Genomic DNA, 24047 nt, shown 5'->3' with positions numbered 1-24047 from the left:
TCCATCGCCGTGGTAACTCGGAGACAGTGGAAGGTGTATGTGTGTGTGTGTGTGTAAATGGGTAGCAGAACAGTGGGCATACTGTAGAAAGCAGCTGTGCCGTGCCAATTGCCTGCATGCCCCCTGCCCCTGCCTATCCCCCCCCCCGCCCCCCCCAAACACAGAATGCACACATCTCTATCTGCTGCCACAGCAACCGCTCCAACCTTCTAAAGAACAAAATGTTCTCTCAGCACAGTGATTGAAATGTGGTTGTCTAGTGTGTACAGGGTCGAACTAAGAAGTTGAATAGCAGCGGGAAAAAAAGCTTATAAAAGGCAGTTATCAGAGATGCTATGAGGCAATGATCGTCACTTTGGCCCTGGCCAGCTGCGCAAAAAAAAGGTTAATGTACTTCCTGTTCTTTGTATGTATGTTTTGTGCCACCGCTCACCTTAGGCAATTCATATTTCTATCTAAAAACGCAGACAAGCTACTCTTAAGCTGTCTTGTAAAGCCATGGATTCATAAGATTCTTCAGAGTAGGGTTTTCACCTTGTCAAACTGCATTAGCTGCAACCATTTCCTGATTGTAAAAGATGGGACCTTCGTTGCAATAGAAGTGCAGTACAGACATTTCAGTTGGAGACCGGAGAAATTGTGAGATTTCTCTTGATCCCCCTTTTAAAGAAATCACACCCTCCCCCGCTTCAGTATCTTCTTTCTATGCCATCTCTAAAAGAAACAATACCAAATATACATAATATAAAAATACATAACGCTTATGTAGGATTTGGTTTCCCGACTAGTGCTGACACACATGTAAACAGCTGTTCTGCACATGCTTAGAGCGCTGATACACATCTGTCAGCAGGGGCTGACCTGTACAATCTGCCCAGCAAATTAACCTAATTGGTTTCAATGAAATAAACATTATGTAATCTCTTTAGATTCTAATTAAATACAAACAGGCACAGACACATCTGTGTTTTCACTGGTAGTGGGGAGATTTCAATAAGGCACACAGACATTGAACAGAGAGGATGTGTTTTATTGGCATCTAAAGACACCAAAAACTCATTTATTGTATTTCTTTTTTTGTACACATGAACTTGCGAGATTAGCTTTGAAGGATGTCACAATGTTTCCATTTTAAATAAGTTAGGACACATTAACGTGTACAATGAATTAGTTCTTGAGTTCTGTTGGACTTTTTGTAACGTAGCAGATGGACTCTACAGTCACAAGGCATTACAGTGTCAGTGCAGGTATACCCTGATTGGATGTGTTGATGTCCGGCTGACGTCCAGTAATAAATATCTCAGACAAATGTACAAAAACAAAAGGTCTTTACAGCATCATTTGTTACATGAGGTGACATGAACTCATTGTGACAGAGCAGATGCGCTGGGACTGGAATAACTACTTTGTATATACAAACATTGGTGTGGTAGAACAGCCGCCACTGCAAATAGACATCTCCCACTATGTGGGATGCACCCTGCTATGCCACTTCTCTCTTAGTAATATTTGGCACCGCTGCCAGAAGCCTCTCCCACTCTAGCAGCAGCCCGGTTTAACTCTTCCATCACAAAGCCTGGTGATTATCTGTCAAAAGCAAGCCACAGCAGAGGAAATAGACCTAGAGAGTATACATTATGTACAAGATACCACTAGCTCGCAAGCTTTGATCCAAGCAATGGTAAGGGTGATAGTTACATGAACTGGAATCAACTGTCTAAGACCTCTGCTTGTGTATGCATGAAATAGGCTTTATCATGCAGGAGTTTCTCACTCTCTCTCTCCACTTTCTCTATTCATCTTTCAGGCCAGGGCCATGCGTTGCGGTTGTTCCAGATTGGCGCGGAATTTATCGAGGAAGCGTGAGGCCAATTCGTCATCCACTAGCCGTCCGTCGCTGGACAGGGTGACGGTCATTAGCTGCTGGGTGCGCAGGGTCTGGTTATCCTCAGACAGTCGCAGCTCGGCCCTGGAGGTCCCCACGGCGAGGATACACGCCTGAGGAGGGTTGATCACCGCGCTGAAGCCGCTGATGCCAAACATCCCCAGGTTAGATATACTGCCACCCGGAGAAATGGTAGAGGAGGGAGGGAGGACGAGAGAGTATGGGAAGAGAGAAGAGACAGTACACATCACGTCATTAGTCAAGCTCAGCGGGGAGGAAAATGCATAAAATTAACCAAGGGGAAATAATGGTGGTGCTATAACCAGCTCCCTGATACAGATTCATGGACAAAGAACATTACCAATTACAGAGAGTGAATAAAGTATAAAAAGGTGAATTAAGTGTATAAATATAATGAGCTACAGACATCTTCCCCATTTTATACAGTATATAGAAGATAATGGAGCGCTGATGACTGAGGATTAACACAGCTTCAACAGCTTCCAAATCTCTGTGTATTGTGAGTAATACTGACCTGGGGGCAGTTTGCTGTTTGCCTTAATGAGAATTTTAGCTCGGGGGGATGGAAAAACGGATGGAGGAAGGGCGTACACATATATCCTCAAGAGGACAAAGAGAGAGCTGCGTCTCCATAGGAATTCATCGTCCCTACCTGACACAGAAACCCCATTTATGTCTAAATGACACCATTAATTCTAATGAGTTAAAAAGCCTCCCTTCCACTCTTTTGCAATTGATGGCACAGTAATTGATGGTCCTTGTCGCCCAAGAACACATTCAGTTCATGTCTGCATGAAATGTAGAATATGCATAATATACTGACTATCTGCGAAACCGGATTTATAACACATAATAGCGGAAATTTATGACTGCTATCTTATCAGGAGGCCGCTGAGCCACAAAGGAAATTACATGCTTAGCGTGTGATACAGAATTTAAAACGTTACAGATAAAGAGCCGACAATTCTCCCACATACGGAAATGTGTTTATTTAATGGAGCAAATTGACAATTTTGAAGATGAAATATTGGCAAGCAACATTAAGTTTTATATTTACATGACCTCCCATTCTCTTCCTCCTTTCCCCCCAGAGAAGATGTGTGTCTGAAGTTTACCTGAATGAGCCTCCCTGGTACTCCTCAGGTAGAAGCTTCCCATCTCGAGCCTTCTGGGCCAATGTCTGTGGAGGAGAGATTACATTGGTAAGTTCATTAGTTCATTACCACACATGAAGAAAGGATCCAACCAGATCTTTGGACAGGCTACCGACATGGAACATGAACAAAATAGTGTAAATGCAATCTGATGGAATATATCATAAAGTTTTTAGTGAACACAAAACAAATCCCCAAGTCAATAGAAAGACACCTGAGATATTGCTCCTGGCGGTTCCATTTAAATGCAGGTGTAACCACACACAGTACTAAAGTGCTGCTCAATACCACTCGCTGAACCTTATCGGGGGAACACTGTGCTTTTTTATTTACTCCATAAAAGTTTAATAACCCAACCAAGGAGTAAAACACTGTGAGCTATTGTTTTTAATGAAAAATCACTACTAGTGAGAATCTACAATAACCACAGAGAAATACTATCCTATATCAAGAATGTGATAAAAAAAAAAACTATCTTGTCAACAACAAATGGGCATGTGCTGTACAAACAATACCAAATCTGGTATATCCAAACCAGCAGGAATTACATTTTAGACCATTGCTCTTATCCAGAGCAACTTGGACGGCTGTCAGTCAGTTTGACGGTTCAGATTGTTGCATAGAGAAAGAGGCAAGAGGAGTCTGTTTTCAAATAGCATGTTCAAGAAGATAATTACACGTCAAATACCAAGTACTGACATAAATGGAAACAATCGGACTGTGCATTGCTTAAATGACGAAAGGGAACTGACGCGACGCAGAGGGGAAGATGAGTTTTCTGATGTAATGGTTCTTTAAGGAGGAAAACTAACACCACTAGACTCGATCAGTCAGTTTATGTGAATCAATACTGCTGCTACTGGAGCATGGATGGAAAAAACAAGCTTGGAGGCAATGCAACTTGGTTATCTGTGGAAATCGGAAGAAAGTGTGTGTTGTTGGTGTTGTGTCTTGTGTAAGTGTGTGTGCATACATGTCTGTGTATGTGTTCCATTTAACTGACCACTCTAGCTATGCTGTGAGTTATTCCTATGATTGCCTAAACATACAAACACACCTGCAGCACAGACAGATCCAATATTAACTTTTCAATCAAACTGACAGACCCTACTGAAAATAAAGCCTAGGCTATATCAAATGTCTAGATTCCATATAATGCACCTTTCAACTTATCTTTCTTCTTTCTCTCTCTCATATACAAAAGCCTCAATTGATTTGAAATTGCTGGATGTACCACCACGGCCCTAGTCTGTGGTTCAGCATGACATTTATTTGAATGGTTAATGCAGGGATACAACCATTATAGATAACAGAGTATGTCAAAAGAACAGGAGGCAACAGCTAGGCACATTTGAGATAAGGGCACCGAGTAGAAAACCAATCAGCGAGCGTTCCATGCTTCATTCATACCACGTTGATTTCAATTTGAGGCTGATATGGGCTTGGAAATTTAGCTTTAACTCAAGGCAGCAGCATAACTACATCATGGCAGTGGGCGGCAAGGCACTTTTTGAAGGCTCAAGTGGGTAGAAATGTCCGCGCAGGGTTACAGCCAAAGTCTCGGTGTTGTTGTTGAGTTGTGCATGTGTGTGCATGTGCGCACGTCCTTCAAGACATCATATCTTGACAGAGGAGCAATGGACAGAAATCTGGGCCCTGAACATTTCTGTAATATTACACAGGGTCACTGCTGGTGACAGACATTAGGCTAATTACTCTTCTCCTGAGACACTAGTCTATTTGATGTGTGTGTGTGTGTGTGTGTGTGTGTGTGTGTTTAACGAGGAAGAGAGTGAGACCTTAATCACCAAGTGTGTGTCTGTACATGCTCATCAGGTTGTGAGTACGTGTGCATGCGTTTGCGTATGAATGCGTGTCCCCAGCTGCTGACAGTGACCAGGGAAAAGGGCTGACTACTGCTGCTTTGCACTCCATCTGCGGCCTGTGGCAGCTGAGACCTGCACCAGCCCTAAACCCAACTAGCCCAAATCCACTCTGATCTATCAGGTTGATCTGAAACTGCCATATCCACTCTACCTGCTCGGATGGGATGAGAAAAGAAGCACAGATCCTGTACAGACCCACGGCGCGTGTGTACATTAGCAGCATTACGACACGGTTATCGGTTAAATAATTCCACTAACGTCACTTAAATACCACAGGTAATAATGTTACCTGACGTTAAAGTTTATAGGGCAATGAAAGACGTGGATGTATGTAAATTAATGGCACAGAGTGGGAGTCAGTGGGTGAGCAGCAATGCTCGGCTAGCGCGACACATTCATCGGGTAAATTACCTATTGCACCAACATCATAATGTGACCTACCGTTAAGGTTTGCAGGACAGCAGAAGATGTGGATGTCTGTAAATTGACGGCGAAGAGTGTGGCTCAATTCAGAGTGTGATTCAATATGGCATTATCAGTATGGGAGTCAATGTGGCTCTTAGTCAAAGACGCCCTCTAGAGGCCATCTCTCGAAGCGACATCTCACTAAGCGTTACTTGACTGACTGACTGACTGACTGACTGACCTGAATTTGCCTCGTGATGCCCTTGGCTGCGCCGTGGGAAAAAGACTCCACAGTTGCCTAGAGATTGTTTGTTTTACAATACAGTTAGGCTGCAGTCAACTGCCTTTCCTGTTCTCTCATACAAATCTTTCCCCATGCAAATCTCCATGTGTTTACCTTCAGCGATTCACTGCACACCCCCACAACTAGTAATTCTAATCTACCAACTGCAAAGAAACCATTAGAAGACTGCACTTTCAGCATGACTGAGAAGACTCCAGGAGACTACTTTCACAATGGGAGTTCACTGATATACAATACACTATATCATAATGTCATGTTGTCATGTGTTTGTCATTCCTCTCACCCTTGTAATTACATAATACTACTGTCTATTTCCTACCTTAGCATTAGCTGAGATCTCCTGGACTCCTTTGTTTGCAGCATCCTTGATGATGGGGGTGATGAGGCCTTTCTCGGTTGCCACAGCGATGGAGATGTGGATGGAATCGAGTGCTTGGGGGCCGTTCCCAGCCCAGGTTACGTTCACTTCTGGCATCTCCTAGGGTAAAAAAAATCAGAGGTCAGCCCAGCTCCTGTCAGATAGGATCAGAAACAGAAGGGGGAACGTAACCGTAGAAAGAGAGATAAACTGAAAAGCATAAAATATTATGAGCCTCTCTACTGTGGTTACATAATGCTACAATACAGTTCATGAGTGGGGAATAATAATATAGTCTGTCATTTTCCACAATACAACCTGCAGCATGCACAGGAGGAAATCACGGAAATAAGTCAATATAGTATATGTGCTAGGTTAAATTGTAAATACCGGGGTGGTAAATGTACACATTTCCCACAGTAAATCTTATAAATGTGTAATAAATTTCCTGGTTAATGACTGGAAAACGCTAATCACAATAGTGCAAGACTCTCTCACTGAGTGCTCTGCTGACTGCATAACTGTAGCACAATGATTGTGCATTGTGCTTTTTAGGCTACAGTACTGCACCTGAGTCTTTTGGTGAATTAATCAGATTAGGATATCGACTGAAAAATATTTGTTGTAGTAGAATCTTATTAACAGGTTATTGGTCTCACAGAATTATATTATTCTAGATTCTTTAAAATTACATTTAAAGAATTTAATGGAGAGGCGAGCATATTTTGTGCAGCCACATCTTTTTACACATGTATGGAAGTGAGTTGTGTAGACTAGTTCATCCACATTTGGCCTAAACCATAAAAACAATCAGGCCTCAATGTCTTAAAACTGCATCTACGTTGAATACATGGGCTGTCAACACAGCAACGTCTTACCTGCCTATCAAAAGTGAGGTGCACCTGCTAATGTGCACCAGTATGGCAAAAAAACAAACAAAAAAACAAACTCAGATGCGCTCATCCTCACTGTGATGTGGGTCAGCTGGGAGGGCATGCATAAAAACTTAGGGCAAGGTCTACCTTTGCCAGTTTCTGATGTTGCAGTGTTACATGAATGAATCTCCCGCACCTCACTGATCTCAGTTTACGACAGAAGCCAATATGAAGAGGTATTGGTCATGTGGTACATCGTACCCACAACAAAATGTAGTGACTGTACTGTGAGAGAGCCTCATGGTATTGTAACTGGCGTTTTGCCACTCGCATTAACCGGGCAATGTACACATTTACGAGATTTGGCTTCCCATATTTACTGTAACATATTATGCACCACACAGCCAGATTTCTCAACAACTGCTTGATCTTCATGGGGCAATGTTTCATTCATATGTCTTGCCAATACTACAATATACAGTATATAGGAGCAATATCAGGTTCCCATGGTTTGGGGGAACATACAATGGGTTATGGCTGACATGTATTCACTGGAGTAGACACAATATTCCATGACAAGTGAGGGACAGAAGCATGAGCTGGGCACAACGCTGCGCCTAACAGATGCTGCTGAGGCTTCCCTGGCCAGAACAATCAGAGGAATCGAATCTATACCTCCGTTTCCCCCCACACATCCCTAAAAACAAACACAAGACTATATTTCTTGACAGCAATTAGTTTGAACAAAAAATTGATAAAAGCTGTGAGTGAGTGTCTCATATTGTCATTCCTTTCCTGTTGCCTTACTAAAATAAATAATAATTTCCTCAGAATTCCCATCAACCAGCGTAAAAAAACAAGGATGAAATTAACTGAGAATTTGACTCTATTTTTAGCATGCCTTCTGCTATCAGTTGATTCACCATCTGAATGAATCTGAAAAGAGGATGACAGAGAATACCGGCTGCAGGTGTTATGCAATTTAGTGACCAAATCATGTTGCCTAGGAAACCATATCTGAACAATGTCCGTGCCTCCACAGGTCCCCTTAAGCACAGAAAAACATAAGACTAGAGACACGTGGCTAGATAAGGCAATGTATCATATACATACATATACAGTACATATACATATACACAAGGTTATAAAATGAATAAATAAATAGCCTGGATTGAAAGATATATAGGTTTACTGAATGAATGAATGATCAAAAGGAATTATTCAGGACAATACTTACTTTAAGTGTAACAGCAGCTGCCTTGATAATGAAGTCATTGACAGACACTTTGATCTGTTCTGAAAAGACAAAGGAAACAAAGTCTGTGAGACCCTTATATATGCAGTATATATACAGTATATATATGATTGAAGAGCTAATGAAGACCAAGACCAGAGCAAAGTCCATTTTGCATGGCAGTGTGATTAAAACTTTTAGATGGCTGGAGAGGGAATAGTCTTCACTGCATGGGCAAGGCTATGGAACAGCTATGGGAGAACTTCAAAAGTTCCTAAAGATGTTTTTTCCTTCTCCACCCTCAGTTGGAATGCACATCTATCAGAGACCTGTGAAGGGTTATATAGCACAAAGCAGCCTGTTTGTTGCAAAAGGTAAAATTCTAAATGAACAAATATCACTAGCACATTGCTTGGCCTAAACCTCAATCACAAACCCTCCTTTGCAAATGAGCTGCCCACAGTACCCAGTCATTCAGAATAAACCATAACAATCTTATATTCTGGGCTCTTTGTAGAATCCTTCACTCTACTCCAGCTGGCCAGATTTAGTCCAACTCTCCAACACGACCCAGTCCCAAACTTTTGCTACACTTCCCTCTCCATGTGTGACCGGGGTGGGCCAGGCGGGATCGGCCTGGCACCGCTGCCAGCCTTTTACGAGTGTCCATTAGTGCCAGACAGTTATGAATGCTGTAAGCAGGATGATTAACGAGCTAACCGTGAAATCGCTCTGCTCCTGAACAAAGAGAGTCCGCAAAAACAACCGGAGAGAGAATCCCTCAACACACACACAACCTCGCTAATAGGTCTGGAATGGCCGTCCCATTTCCTCCATCACAGAGATAGGGACTGGGGAGCTTTATGTGTGACAGCTAGGCTAAGTCAAGCTAAAAAAAAAAAAAAAGCCAATTATGTGCTACAGGGTGTTTAACCAGAACTTTTAAAAGTTATCTTAAAGAGGAAATTGATAAGTAAATAAAGTACTCTTGCTATCTTGGTGTGAAAAATAGCCCCAGGTAACCATGGATTATTTTGTAGGAATGTTTATATGAACGGTAACTCTTATGCATACATATTTTCTGTGTCCCAAATACTAGAAAGCACACGCCAAACTGATTGTTGTGATACATGAACAATGTTTTATTTCTCTACTTCTGTTCTGTTAGCTTGACAACAGTCAGTTGCTAGGCAAGGCAAGGTGAGGCTGAGAAAGTAGTAGAGCAGCCAGCCACAGGTGGGGAAGAAGACACTGCTGGTGCCTGCTCACATCGACAAGGAATTCTTTATCACCCATGCTCTACCAGGCTCACTCCCTCCCTTCCTTCCTCCCTCATTCATTTCTTTCCCCTCTCACATTCTCCTTACACACCTCTTTCTCTCCAACCCTTTCATACTCTCTTTACTTCTACTCATATCGCTACCACCCACTTTCAGGCAAGGTGTTTTAATTGCACTCTCTGCTTTCCTTTAACTGGTCATTGTCATTTTGCAGACAGCATTCAACAGTGTGCTGGTGAAATCAAAGCATCAACGCTCCAAAGACAGGGGCATGCATTTGACATGCTTTGAACCAGAGAGAAATGATTACCCCGGCTGTGCAGATATGACTGAACAGAGGAACTAAAGTATGAATGAAAATAGATTCCCTTTTGTTTGTAGAATGAGTAGTCATGTGAAAACTCAGACATCCACAACTTCCCTGGGAATTTCCTATCAAACACTGTCATGAGACCTTCAGCAAAGTGTATTGTTTGCTGATATAATTTGGTTTCTGAACCGTTTCAAGCCAGCAGAGTCAGCCATCCCATTAGTCAACTGATCATGTGTTCCAGGCTATGTGTACACGTACCCTGATATGACACCTACATATATGTGTAGGTGTCACATCAGGGTCTTATCTGATGTATGTTGTGATGTGTAGTGTGGCTTGAGTATAGATCTGATTCAACTAAACATCCGTAACGGGAGACGCCCATTTGATAACACACACGACATAACCACTCTCACCTTTCCTTAAACATCCTAGATGGGTTTCTATAGGTGCTCACGCTAAATAACACAGGGTAAAAAAAAAGGGGGTGGTGGGGGGCATCCATTTGACACACTTTGAACCAGAGAGAAATGATTACCCTGGCTGAGCAGATATGTACAGAGAACCCATGAATGCAAAGAATTTCCTCTTTGTGGAAGGAGCAGTCATGTGAAAACCCTGAAATCCACACTTTCACAGAAAAGTTTCCCTCCAAATCTTGCTGTTAGATACTGAATGAAGGAACAAGTTAATAATAATAATAATGTGTGTGTGTGTGTGTTTAATGCATAGTGCCAATGTGTATGCACACATATGCACACACACTGCATATTTAATATGCACATAAAATGGAATCCTGCCAAGTCATGAACCTTTACCTTGGGCCAGGTTTTTGCGGAGCTGCATGACAGCAGCCATGTCACAGTCAACAGTAGCATAAGCATGGGGGATGGTGGTCTTGGACTGAGTCAGTCTTTGAGCAATCACACGGCGGACATTAGAGGCTGGGATCTCTGTGAAAGTGCCCTGAGGTAGAAAAGAAGAGGAAGGGAGAGGTAAAAAATGAGAATGGGGAGAAAAGGACATGATAGAAAGAGAGGACAGGGAAAGGACAGGGGACAAGAAAGGAGAGACGGTCAGTTTATCAGTGTCCACATTAACATTGCTGGACATATTAGGGCTCAGTTGCCATCAATAACTCCATTACTGGAATATCTGCTATCACCAAGGCTTAGTAGTAGTATGTAGTATGAAGAGGCTGAATTTGTCAAATAACCCCCCCCCAAAAAAAAACAAGGAACAGAGTGGACATGCTATTAACAAGCTTATTACAATGAATTAATGATTGATTAGGATTGATTTTGTTAAAACAAAAGACAGGATAATTGTAAGGTGTGTATTTGGTTAGCACTCGGTCAGCCTTGGAAATCAATAGGCCTTATTTTACAACTTGCACATCCACCAATCTATAAAGAGTAAAAATGGTGCAAAAAAGAATGTTAACTAGAATCAATATGGAAATCTAAACAACATCTTGTCTTCTGACCTCTATCTATGTTTCTGCAGCACTTGAGGGACAAGATGATTTTGGTGTAGTGTCTCTTATCTTTGGTGGTTAAGAAGCTTTTGGTGTTCCACAAGCATACCAAAGGAAATGGAGCTATCAGAAGGTATTGATCGCACAACTGGAAGACTATGACACAAGAGGATGTCAATAGGAACAACCTAAATGACCTTTACATGAAGTGTGTGGCTATTTTCAGAGCACTTTCTATTAATGGAAGAGAATTTTGCACATGACCATGCAATTCCTCTACACAAAAAATTACATTACTTAGGATAGACAGAGGTTGAAACATGCGCAGGCAAATCAGTCATGCTTGAATTTCCTCAGTCAACCAGTCTTCACCTTTCATGTAAATGCACAGAGAGAAATATATATCTAAAATTTAGTGAAATTAACTAAATAAAAGTGTGATTTATTTTCAAATAATAAAAAAAAAAATAGAACAGTCAGTTGGTAGGGCGAAGTGAAAATAAGAGAGCAAGAACGAAAGTGAGAAAAAGAGCGAGAGAGAGAGTGACAGAGGGAGAGAGAGAGAGAGAGAGAGAGAGAGAGAGAGAGAGAACGAGAGAGCATGGTGGTTTCGTTCCAACATGTAAGAGAAAGAGATACTGCATACAGGTCAGGAGTGGGCAGCCCTTTGGGAGCATGGTGAGTCACAACCTTTAGGAGGCCCTGTCTCATATTATAAGGAAGGACAGGAACAGAAGAGGAGGAGGTGTTGCCCTATATATTCAAGAGCATCTGCTGTTCAAAGTGCGGGATGATCTATGTGTGAATGGACTAGAGATCCTGTGGATTCAAATTCACCTCCCTTTCCAACAACCAACGTTAATTGGATGTGTTTATAGGCCCCCAAAATCAAACACATTATACCTGGATAAAATATGTGAAAGTATTGATCTTGCTCTGGATGAAAGGAAGGAATTATTTATGCTTGGGGACTATAATATTGACTGGAAAAGTAGTCACTCTGATGGGAACAAGACTAAGTTTACTCAATATATAGAGAGTCGTAATTTATTTCAAATGGTACAGGATATCACAAGGTCCTCAAGAAACAAATTTGGGCACAGAACTGAAAGTATTATTGATCTGATATTCTGTAATGCTCCGAATAAATGCTCAAATGTTAAATCTGTCCCGTTATCGTGGACAGATCATAATATTGTGTGCATTACTAAATACACCAAAGTGCCAAAAAGACCTCCTAGAGTGACTATAAGACGGAGTTTTAAAAATTTTAACTTAGAAGACTACCAGACAGATTTGGCCGCTGTTCCATGGGACCTTGTGTATCTTGAGGATGATTTGGATTGTGCTGTTGATTGTTTTACGAAATTGTTTACTGATGTTGTTGAGTACCATGCTCCTATAAGGAAAAGTACAATTAAAGCCAAATCATCCCCCTGGATTGACCAACAACTAAGAAAAGCAATATCTCAGAGGGATGAAGCAAAAACTGTAGCATCTAGGTCAAGATTAGATTCACATATTATGCTATATAGAAAATGCAGAAATGTTGTTGTAAAATTGAATTGTCAGAAAAAGACCCTATATTATAAAACAGCTTTTGAGGGATGCAGAAACAATTCAAAACAGATATGGCATACAGTGAATGGTTTGCTTGGTAGGTCAAATAGTACAAGTCCTGTTAGTGTGGAGGTTGATGGAAAGATTAGAACAAAACCAGTAGACATTGCCAATTACTTTGCTGACTATTTTGAATCAAAGATAAATGATCTCAGGTCCAATATGAATAACAATGCCTCAAATGAATTACTGGTAGGTGAAGTAGACAAAAAGATTATGAAGGGGAAAAATTGCAGTTTTATATTACCAGATATATCATTAGATGACATTGAGAAAATCTTGATTTCACTTCCTGATAATAAATCCCCAGGGTACGATCTTATTGACAACAAATTGTTGAAATCTGCAGCCCCATATATTGCTAGACCTGTAAAGTATCTATTTGATCTTTCTTTGCAACAAGGAAAGTTTCCCACAGAATGGAAACATGCAAAAATCTGCCCCATTCCTAAGGATGCTAAAATAGCTTTTACTGCACCCAACAGTCGCCCAATTAGCTTACTCTCCTCCTTAAGCAAAATTTTGGAAAGAGTAGTAAGTGATCACATTTGGAAATATATGGAAACTAATAACCTTCTAACCCATGCTCAACATGCATATCGTAAAAATCATTCTACTGAAACCGCTCTGTTACATATGACGGATGAGTGGCTAAGTGCCCTGGATCAAGGTAAACTTGTGTCGTTACTTCTTCTTGATTTCACTGCAGCGTTCGATTTGATAGATCACACAATTCTACTTAAAAAATTAATTCATTATGGCTTCAGTAAGAATGCTATTAATTGGATGAAATCTTATTTAAACGGTAGAAAGCAATCTATTTATGTTAATGGCTCCTTTTCTTCTCCACGTATGATTACCTGTGGCATCCCACAAGGGAGTTGCCTCGGACCATTGTTATTTATTATATACACAAATGATCTTCCCTTAGTGTTAGCCAACTCAAATGCACATATGTTTGCAGATGATACAACCATCACTGCAGTGGCAGATTCACAAACTCAGTTGCATGAATATTTATCAAATGATTTTAAATGTGTCATCAAATGGGTGGAAAACAATAAATTGGCATTAAATGTAAATAAAACGAAAAATATGATTATATGTACTACAAGAAAGAGGAAGAAATTGAAGCCATGGTATTTAACATATGGCAGTGTTCAAATTAAAGAGGTTACAGAAGTCAAATTATTGGGAGTTAAAATACAAAACAATCTCTCATGGACGGCTCATATTACAGATCTTTCTAAAAGAGTGATGAAAATGGCAGGAATGGTTGGACGAATTGCAAAGTTTTTATCTAAAGACATTCTAAAGGTAATATCTCATAGTCTAATCTATAGTCACATTAATTATTGCTGTGCAGTGTGGGGCAATGCAGCTCAGAGAGATATGAGGAGACTGCAGATCACACTTAACAAGGCAGCAAGAATGGTCTTAAGGTGTGGGTTTGAAAAAGGAGTGAGTGAACTACATATTACAATGGGATGGCCCACAGTAGTAGAGCATGTGAGACAACATTCTATAGTACTAATTTCAAAAATTCAAAAGTTTAAAAAGCCAGTTAGTATTAAGGACAAACTGCTATTAGTACGTGATAAACATCAAGTTAACATAAGAATAAGAGATAAAAATCATTATGTACTACCAAAAATAAAAACTGAAATGGGAAGACGGACTTTTATTTTCAGAACTGTTAAATTATGGAATTCATTACAATAACTCACTCAAGAACAGTACGGCGGTTGGATTGTTGATTGCAAGATTTCAAGATTTAAATGTAGTTATCATCACACTATTGTATTGCACTGTCAGTAGGTTTGTAGAGTGAACACATGTAGATTAATATGTGTATATATGTAGGTCCATACGGGATAAGTGTCAATGTATGTAGGTTATATGTGTCATGCATGTATGTATATGATATATGTGTGTCAATAATTATGTGTTGTATAATATGAATTATTGTATGCTTAAATGTTTTTAATGTGGACTCTTGGAAGATTAGCCAATAGGCTAAAAGAGATCCAAATAAAATAAAATCAATCTCTATCCATCTCCTCACAAACCAATGAGGCTTGAAGAGTTAAAACCACTCAACCCTACCGCTGGCCCTGACATTATTCTTCGAGATGATGATGAATTTGACTGTATCTATGGATCCATCTATGAATTTGACTGTATCTATAATGTCTGCTCTGACAGCAGACATTATGTCAAACCCAGCACTTGACTTCAAGATGGACAACGTGTTATATGTGTGTCTGTGTTGTTTGCTCACCGGTGCTCCTGGCTTCCCTGGTACAGAGAGTGGCGGTATGTTGGGTCTGCTGCCTGGGGGTGGTGGGACAGCTGCCGGGGTGGGGACAGGACTTGGGGCAGCTGGGGCAGCCATAGCTGGGGCTGCTTTGGGTGCAGGGGATATCTTCATAAGGTTCAGCGCATCTCTGCAAAAGTGAAAAAACATATATATATATATATATTAGTAGGGGGAGGGGACATTAGTAGGGGACATTAAGGAGGTAACAATAATGTTTAATGTGAGACTAAATCTCCAGCAGCACCATACTCATGACTATGGGGCTATATGACTATGACTCAAAGAGGGTTGACTTGAGGAGTGTACATGCCCCTTTGAAGCCGTAACACCAAGCCACTCCCTTGACACCTGTGCCTACCACAATCTCAGATGCATACACCCATTTCCGCAGGCACATGTCCTTATCTACATAAGACAAAAATCGAACTGCCCTCTTTGTGTTAACACAGCTGCATGAGTGATGACAGTGAGAACAGAAATGACTGTGTATAGGCTTCACTTGTAGTCTGTGTTGTTGTAAGTCTAAGGAAAGCATACATAATGTACTTTTTATCCTAGAGTAAACAGGACTAACTCTGGACTTCAGCTTGTGACTGGGCCCATTGATATGTACCATGCTATTTTTTTTTCTCTAAATATACCTAAACCACTATGGCATTCGGTACTACCGAACATGCTTCAAAAGTAAACACACAGGAACATTGGCCGCAGAACTCAAGCAAATATTACACATGGATAAGCTGCTGCTGTTCGATTTATCAGATCTAATGTTCCATCACAAACATTTGAGTTGAATTTTTAACCTCTTCCGGAGAGAGCAACCTAATTCAAGCTGAAATCTTTTCAGGAAAAACAATATATAATTCAGAATAAAGCTTTTGATGGTTTGGGATATTTGAGCTCCTGAGTCAAACCAGGAGACGCTCTGGTGAGGTCACAAATTCCTCTGGAGAGCCTCCAACCTCTGGAGAGTGGAGACAGGCTGGATGGTTTTGCATGCTGTTGAATTATGTAAGTGTGAGCATGTATGTGCTTGTATGTTTTTTAAAGGAATAGGTTTTGTGGTTTGGAGTCACCCTTTTTCTGTCCATTTCGTTGGGGCCCATGTTGAACTGCACATGTGTAAACTGGCTGGACGAGTCACTGGCAATTTTTCAGCACCATTGTTTGTAAAGCTATTTCCATTTTCAATTTCTGATGACACACAATGCATCCATCCCTGTCCCATCACAGGCTCAATATTTCCGCCACGTTAAATAACCCAGCAAAAACAGCAGCAAAATGAGCAGCATCAAAACCAGTGAACCCAGCAATTGGGCCATTCATATACTTTAACCCAGCAACTCTCGGTGTGTTGACTTAACTTACTACTGTTATAGCTAACACTTCTCTTCACATCATGAAATGCTGTCACACTATGCAAATAAACATGATTTTTTACACTCACTTTGGTACAATTTATATTGTTTTCTCTATGTGTTTACATTCTGCTGATGCAAATTGTTAATAAAGGGTAAGTGTATAAAATAAGTGGCATACATCAAACTGTTCATTAGAAGTCTGTCTGGGGAAAGTTGGAATACAGCCTATATGTGAATATACTCTCAGCTACACCACTATTCTCTTACGTGAGCAGAGTGGCACTGCTGAGTGGAAAGCTGGAATCACATTAACGTCTCTTTTTTGGCTAACGAGGGGTCTGACACCGTGTAGTACGTCAAATTTTTCTGATCTGTGTGTCACGGCATAACACTTTTATTCAGCAGCAATCATCAGGCTTGGACAGGTGTGTGTGTGTGTGTCTAAGAGTGTGTGAGTGTGTGTGTGTGTGTGTGTGTGTGTGTGTGTGTGTGTATCTATATGACTAGGAGACAGAGGTAACTCTCGGTTATCCTCTGTGCCCCAGTGGAGGAGTGTCATGAGAATCACTTGCCACTTGTCACAAACAAATACCCCCCACAAGGAGACCAGGATCAGGATAAATGGTGAGCTGGGTGTTCACATTGATGGGCAGGAATCAAATGAACACAGGGCCAGACTTACACTGTTAAGATCCACACGTTTGAGCTGTTCCTATTCAGACTTGCACGATTTAATGTAATGTAATGCAATGAGGATTTGGGACATGCCTTCCCTTGCACACAAGTTTATTCAAAACCTTGGCTTCATTGTCCTTCCAAATTGGTATGGTGGAAACATTGGCCCATGGAATTCTTTCCTTTTCATATCTTTCTCCTGAGGCACTGCCTTTAAATAAGGTTCACCTTTAATTAGTTTTTTGTTCGGACGACAGAGCACAAAGATTGAATTGGCAACGTGCCCTTGGGACATAAATTGGATAAAAACAAAATAAAAGATACGTTACAAAATGTGAAATTATTTTCACTAGTTTCAATTTTTTTGCCTATAAGAAATCAAGAAGAAAGATTTTTTTTTCTATGTCAAAAGTAAGTTTTACATAATGAGTTTCTCTATGATAACTGCTTTCTACTCAATTCACCAACAAGCCACTCTCCAATTGCAGTATTTGTTGCATTTCAACTTTGTGTAAACATTTCATGTCTGCATCACATCAAATAGCAATTAAATGCTCATGGAATGTTGTTTTCCTATTGCTATAAATCTGTTCTTATGCACTCGGTGACCTGATGATCACATGTGTACAGTATATAGATATAAATATTCTTTGGTTCATCATTACGATGAAGAGTTGTGCCAGGCAGCAGGAGACAGAGGCCTGAGATTTCCCATAACATCCCTGGACACTCTGTCTGGCTGACACAGCAGCACCTGACGCCAGGATGGAAAGAGTGCATGTTACTTGGAGTGATACGGGAGGGATTCAGCCATGTGATCTGGCTCTGCAAATCATCGCTCAAAAGACAGCACACATCAGTGATCCAAGCCCTATCCATGCGCAAACACTGGATGCACAGGGCATCTGTTAATCTCAGCACATTTAAAGTATTTCTTTGCTCCAGGAGTGCTGTATCTTGATGCTTCCTTAAAAATTCAACCAACTTGTGTGTGAGATGAACAGTCTATGTGTAAAAGCACATTCCAAGCATTCAATTAAACATTTAGTGTACTGAGATTGTTATGGTTATTTTCTTAAACATTTATTTCATTTTAATGTTACTTCAAATGTTGTGACTCAACAGTTCAAATCATATGTGATGTCTTTGGTGTTTTTTCATACCCGGATTTTGTTTTACATCAGGACCCATGGGAGCACTAGACATACTGCAGGGTTTTGGTTGCGTAAGGAAAAGCAAACACCAATGGACTTAGGTCAGAGTCAGAACGATTATTATAATGTGAAGGTGGAGATGCCGTGATTTACATGTTCCTCAAGTGTGCATCTTGCAGGAGGTTGTGTATGCTCATGTGCAACTCCAGGGTTACAGCTGCACATGTGGTCCACGGGACTAAGTGGTCCATGGACTAAGACTGACTTGGGGTGCATTCACACTATTCTGCTTTTTTCAAACTGCCTGCGACTGGTGTCTTTTTAGAGATAGAGTGGTCTCTGTATTTGAGAACAGCTCAACTTTTTAGAGGAGACCACAATGACATGACCGCTTTTTTGTGAGCTGACCAATCACAACAAAGAAGAGGTGGGGAAGGAAGCTGAGAGTTTATGACAACAACCACATGGAAATGGAGACAGTCCCGATAGAAAAGTTAGTAATTGTAGTAATTGTTACTCTAATCATAAAGAGTCTCCTGACTAGATCCTTGCTTGTGTTGTATTAAAATCTCATGTGTACGTCGCTGGATAAAAGCACCTGCCAAATGGGAAATTGTAATTGTAATTGAGTCAGCATGGAGCACATTGGCTGCGTTGCAGGAGTTGTTTTGAGTGTTTGAGATTTGGACATAAGTACCGTTTGCACATTTTGGCAGCTGGTTATAATAGAAAAAAAATACGCATTGCATGACTCACTTTTTCAAATTATCAGCACAAAATGTGGATGAGGCAGCACCTTTTCTACCACAAAAAAAGAAAAAAAAAAAGCCAAAAGCAAAATAATGTGTATGTGCCCTTAAGCAAATCTGCACGGCACTTAAGTCAAGATCTGGATCGGGCCCACAGTCAGGAGATGCAGAGTAAGTAAAAAGTGCAACCTAGGAGTCAGAAATAACATCAACAAGACCCATACATGAACCTCAAAATCATTATCTTGATCAGTCTGAGGACCAGCCATCACAGACGGATGGAAAACGAAAATAAAAACCTGAATGCAATCATTAGTTTCACCAAATGTCCCTTGATCGTAGTTCAGGTGGTTTGTCAGACACCTGGCGTAGCGCTTCTGTTCAAAGGCACGCTGACGTCGTTGATGTGGGTGAATTCCCCACTTATCAAACAGATCATTCCATAGATCACTCGAGGAATCTGCTCCACCTCAAGTTTACAGAAAGAAATGATGATCATTACACTCCCACTGGAATGACATCGATTGGTGCATTACCCTGTTGTTAGCCATGATAGGACACATTTCTCTATATTAGGTCTATTCCATGCCACAATTAATAGTTTACTACTTTTCCCCACATATCATTTTGCTACAACGTCTGCTGCTGTTAACTCTGAAGGCAACAGAGGAAGTGATGATATCATTTGGGGCAGGATACCGCAGAGTGCAGTACTGAGTATTGATAGAGAGGGATAATAGAACGGCGATGGGGGAGGGGAATCATGACAGACTGAGGGGTCTGCCCTAGTTTTTTTGCAGCCGTTAATTTTGTGCTTTGCAGGGAAAGTGGTGGTGGTGGGGGTGGGGGGGGCAGGTATCAGGTGTGCCTCCTCTGAGCTCTCTGGTTCCAGTTCAGTGCACTGGGGCCCTCCTACCCACATGCATCGAGTCTTTTGTCTGGACCAGCTGCCCCTGACCTCACCATGCAGACGGGAGAAGTCTGGGCCCCACGGCTCTTTTCTCCTTGTCCCTTTGCGAGCTGTATTTTTTTTTTTCCTCTCGCACACTTGTTTCCTCCCTTTCTCTCTTTGTTAGGAGTAATTGTTTGTGGAGGGATTGCGGCCATTTGGAATTCCCCCAGCTAACATGAGAGAAAACATTGAATATTTAATCATTATAGATCACCATAGGTCATAGGTAGGCACCATGGGGCTGTTGCACCAGGTAAAACAAACACAGGATGGTACATGTCCCTGCATAGGCCTTGTCCACTTTGCATGGGTAGCCAAATTAACAATGAAAAGAAAAACAGTGACAGTGAGTGTACCTGCCATGGCTCCTCAACCCTTGTTTTCTGTTTTCAACTGAGAGGTTAGTTGTGAATGTTAATTTGCATGCCTGTTGCTCCTACTCCAGCAAAAAGAGGGCAGGGCAAGCAATCCAAATGAACAAAAAGAGAATATGAGATTAGACAAGATTTCAATTGATTCACTGACAATCTCATAACTGAATGTAGCTCTATAGAAAATGAGAGAGAGGGAGATTTGAAAAGGGAATTCAAAATGCTTGGTCATTCAATCAAAATTTGTCATATTCTTTAGTAACAATGTGTAAGGAATAGCATCCCCAATAAATTCCCTTTAAACATACAAAGTGTTTCTGACATCAAATGAGAGGGAGATCAGCGAGTTAAGTCAGCAGCAGTCTAGAGCAGCCACTTGGCGATGACACCATAGATAGCTTTTGTGCAGCTGGCTGGCTGATCTATTCTCACAGGAGGCATGTGCTTTTCACACCGACCATTTACACTCCTACTGACAGCCAAGGCAAAGGAGCCTCTGAAAGACTGGGAGGTGGTGACTGGAATATTAAAAAGGGAGTGAGGCGCTGTGTGCACACACACATTGCCTCATGCACACACTCACACAATAAAACCAAGTACCAAACGCACACAGACACACATGAATACACTCTCGGTCTGCTATCCCAGACTCTACACTGCCATCTAGGACAGGCTAGGATGGGAGAGAGGGAGCTGTAGTTATGAAAAGTGCTCCAGTGCATTGGTCTGCATTAAGCTTTCTTTTACTCACATGGAAAAAAAAGATACGATTGAACTTCATCAAGTTCAAAGTTCAGATTATATATTATATGCAATCTGCTTGAAGAATAACATGCACATGATTTGGTATTTTATTTTTACTTTACATAATACAACCCTAAAAGAGAACACTCTACAATGTTAACGTGGTGTGGGTCTCTTGCATATTTACACCTGTCTTTTTTTTTGCAAATGACAGGTTCAATCAACCAATTATGGCTTTAAATAAGAACAGTAGAAAGGTACACTGTGTTGTATGTTTGTTGATTTTATAATACCATTTAGTTGAATTGAATTAATTAACGTTTAAGTACATCTAAAATAAACCACATAATACCTCTTTAATCTAGGATTTACCACAAGACTTCCTTCCATACGTGAAAATGTTTTCATTTCTAGCCCACCCATTACCATAAAAACAATATGGGTCCAAATCACTGCTCTGCCCTCCAGCTAGCTGGCACATAGTACAGCATCTCAGTGAAACCCTTGCAGCAAGGAGATGTGGTTTTGAAAGGCTCTTGATGTTAACAACAGAAGAGTTAACAGAGTCTAATAACCCTATTGTAGGGAGACAATATGGCAATATGGTTGGCTTAAACACATGTCCCTCCAGGGCAGACTTACTTTGTTTCTGTTCTGTAACAGTTCCTTTCTTCCCTATCCTTTAAACATCTAAATCTCATGTAAACTTATATAGCAACATGTTGTGACATGATAACTGATGTAAGGCAATGATGTTGCCAAGGACAATATTGACACATTCCTCTAGCCTGTGGCATACATATGGCCTTACTCTAGGTTCTTTGTTCACTCTGATTAAGTGATTAAGTTGAAGTTTGTGATACAGCACTGCCCTCATGCTGCATGTACACAGGTATGGGTTTCTGCACATGCCATGCTTGTTTCAGAGGAGGGTAGAAGAAGAAAAGCCAGGCATTGAGCATACCTGTCATTGTTAATGAATACCTGTGTTTGTCAAACATGTCATGGAAAATAACCTCTAGCCTCTAACCTCTACTCTTTTGGGCCAACCCCCACACATAAACTCACAAAAAGAGGAGAAGAGAGCTTCCTCGCCTCTTTTTGTGAGTTTATGTGAGTCACACACAATGTTTTTACTAAATTGCTATACAGTGGGACAAAATAATGGAGAGAGGAGCTTTTGATGTCAAAACTGTCACCCAGCACCAAAGAGCATCTCTTCATATTAGTCAAGATGCCTCGACACCAAGAAACAGACATATTGATGAGGGGTAACTATAGGCCATATGATATGCCATGTTTCAATAAGTTAGTGTCCTTCATACATATCATAAATTCCTTACATATGAATCACCTTGCCTGTAGGAAAATAAAGACAGACAGACCCTAGAGGCGTGACCCACAGCGAGGTACACTCATCAAAACACTCAGTCATCACTGTGTTAGCTTTGCCTGTTAGCTATCCTTGCTATTTATATGTGTGATACTGATGGGGAGAAAAAGAGACGGGTAGAGAGGGAGAAAATGATAGGAATGCATCTCCCTGTACCCACTTCCTTTCAATCCTTTCTGTGTATTATGCAACATCCTGTGATCTCATGGGTTACGCGACCACAGTGTTATCCATGCCCTCTATGTAGGGCCTCAGAAGGGCACAGGGTGGAATGGGAGGGGTACCACTTCCCTAGTCTCAGTCTTATCTGATGTGCTAGAGGACAAAGGCAGGGAAATTCTGGTTATTCTGGTCTCCCTTGAAGACGCTAAGGATATGTTAACAAATTCTCTCAAGGGGCTTAGTTTCCAAAAACATCCCAACATGTCACTTATTAGTGAGGCTGGGTCATTAGAACAAGGTTCAGATGATAAAGATTGGATATTTATTTTAATATTATGTTGGACATTATATTTTATACAATTGTTTTATCGGAAGGCTTTGACGGCATCATGCATACTTGTGATCGTCCGTTATTGTTCCTGCAGTTTCGCATTCAGGGCACTGAGCTGCTCCGAAGAGAATAGCCAAGTCACAAAACCAGAAGAGCCAAGTCACACAACCAGCTTTCATCCTCAAGCTTGGTAACGTCTGTCCCCTTTCTGGCCATAAAATTGGAAATTTCTTTGCACGTCTCACAGAATCTGCATAGTGCTTTTTCCACGGCTTGGCCAGCACACTGTACGGAATGGCACATCTTTGAATTTAGAAAGGTCTCTTGGCAAGTGAGACACATGGGTTTTTCTTTGTCCTCTGTAAGTCCTTAGTCTCACACCTCTTGAAAGTACCTGTTTTCAGTATTAACCTTCCTGTTTTAAACCTTTTGAGCTAATAGCTAGGTTGCTTGCTAAGTGGCAGTGAGCAGTTAGAATGTGATTGAAAGTATGCTGGTGGGCATCAAGTTTAGAACCCTGTCAGGGTTCATACACTTTTTCACCAATGGTTTTCAATGACTTTTCCACAACATCTCCATAACTTTGAAACTAATTTCCATGACCAAAAGTAGTACTTCATAAGTGCCACTGATAAACATGACTGCAAATATAGTTTGAAAACCCAGTATTTCAAATAGATGTGTGTTGGGACAAACAAATGCCTGAGACACACATGCATAAGATTGATTCCCTGTATCTTTACATTTCCAAATGAAACTACATTTATTGAATTTACATTCACTACATAAATGTATCAGTAAAATTTTAAACAAATGCTTTCACCTTATGTATGACTTTTCAAATTGACACTTTCACAAAGAGAGACAGATAGGGAGAGATGAAGAGAACAAACAGAATGTAGAGATGAGATGAACAATGACTGATAACCAAGGTGCAACAAAACTGTAGTGTCCTTGCATTCATTTTTCACAACCACTTACATGAACAGTCACATGGCAGCTTAGCATTTTATTTCTGCAAGG

General features: G+C 40.8%; 1 protein-coding gene across 1 annotated transcript in view; it reads right to left on the bottom strand.

The window, feature by feature from the left end:
• Window positions 1–1014: 1014 nt before the first annotated feature.
• pdhx (pyruvate dehydrogenase complex component X) overlaps window positions 1015–24047 on the bottom strand; it is a 42365-nt gene continuing 19332 nt past the window's right edge. The window contains exons 6-11 of the mRNA XM_071895110.2: window positions 15094–15259; window positions 10534–10681; window positions 8126–8184; window positions 5975–6133; window positions 3022–3086; window positions 1015–2059 (exon numbers count right to left, since the gene is read on the bottom strand). Coding sequence (XP_071751211.2) covers window positions 1804–2059; window positions 3022–3086; window positions 5975–6133; window positions 8126–8184; window positions 10534–10681; window positions 15094–15259 — 853 coding nt within the window. The 3' untranslated portion in view covers window positions 1015–1803. The remainder of the gene's footprint in view (window positions 2060–3021; window positions 3087–5974; window positions 6134–8125; window positions 8185–10533; window positions 10682–15093; window positions 15260–24047) is intronic.

The sequence above is a fragment of the Centroberyx gerrardi genome, chromosome 4 (genome assembly GCF_048128805.1).
Source record: "Centroberyx gerrardi isolate f3 chromosome 4, fCenGer3.hap1.cur.20231027, whole genome shotgun sequence".
NCBI classification, from domain to species: domain Eukaryota; kingdom Metazoa; phylum Chordata; class Actinopteri; order Beryciformes; family Berycidae; genus Centroberyx; species Centroberyx gerrardi.
Note: the sequence above shows the minus strand (reverse complement) of the source record. Positions and strands in the feature narration are given on the sequence as shown.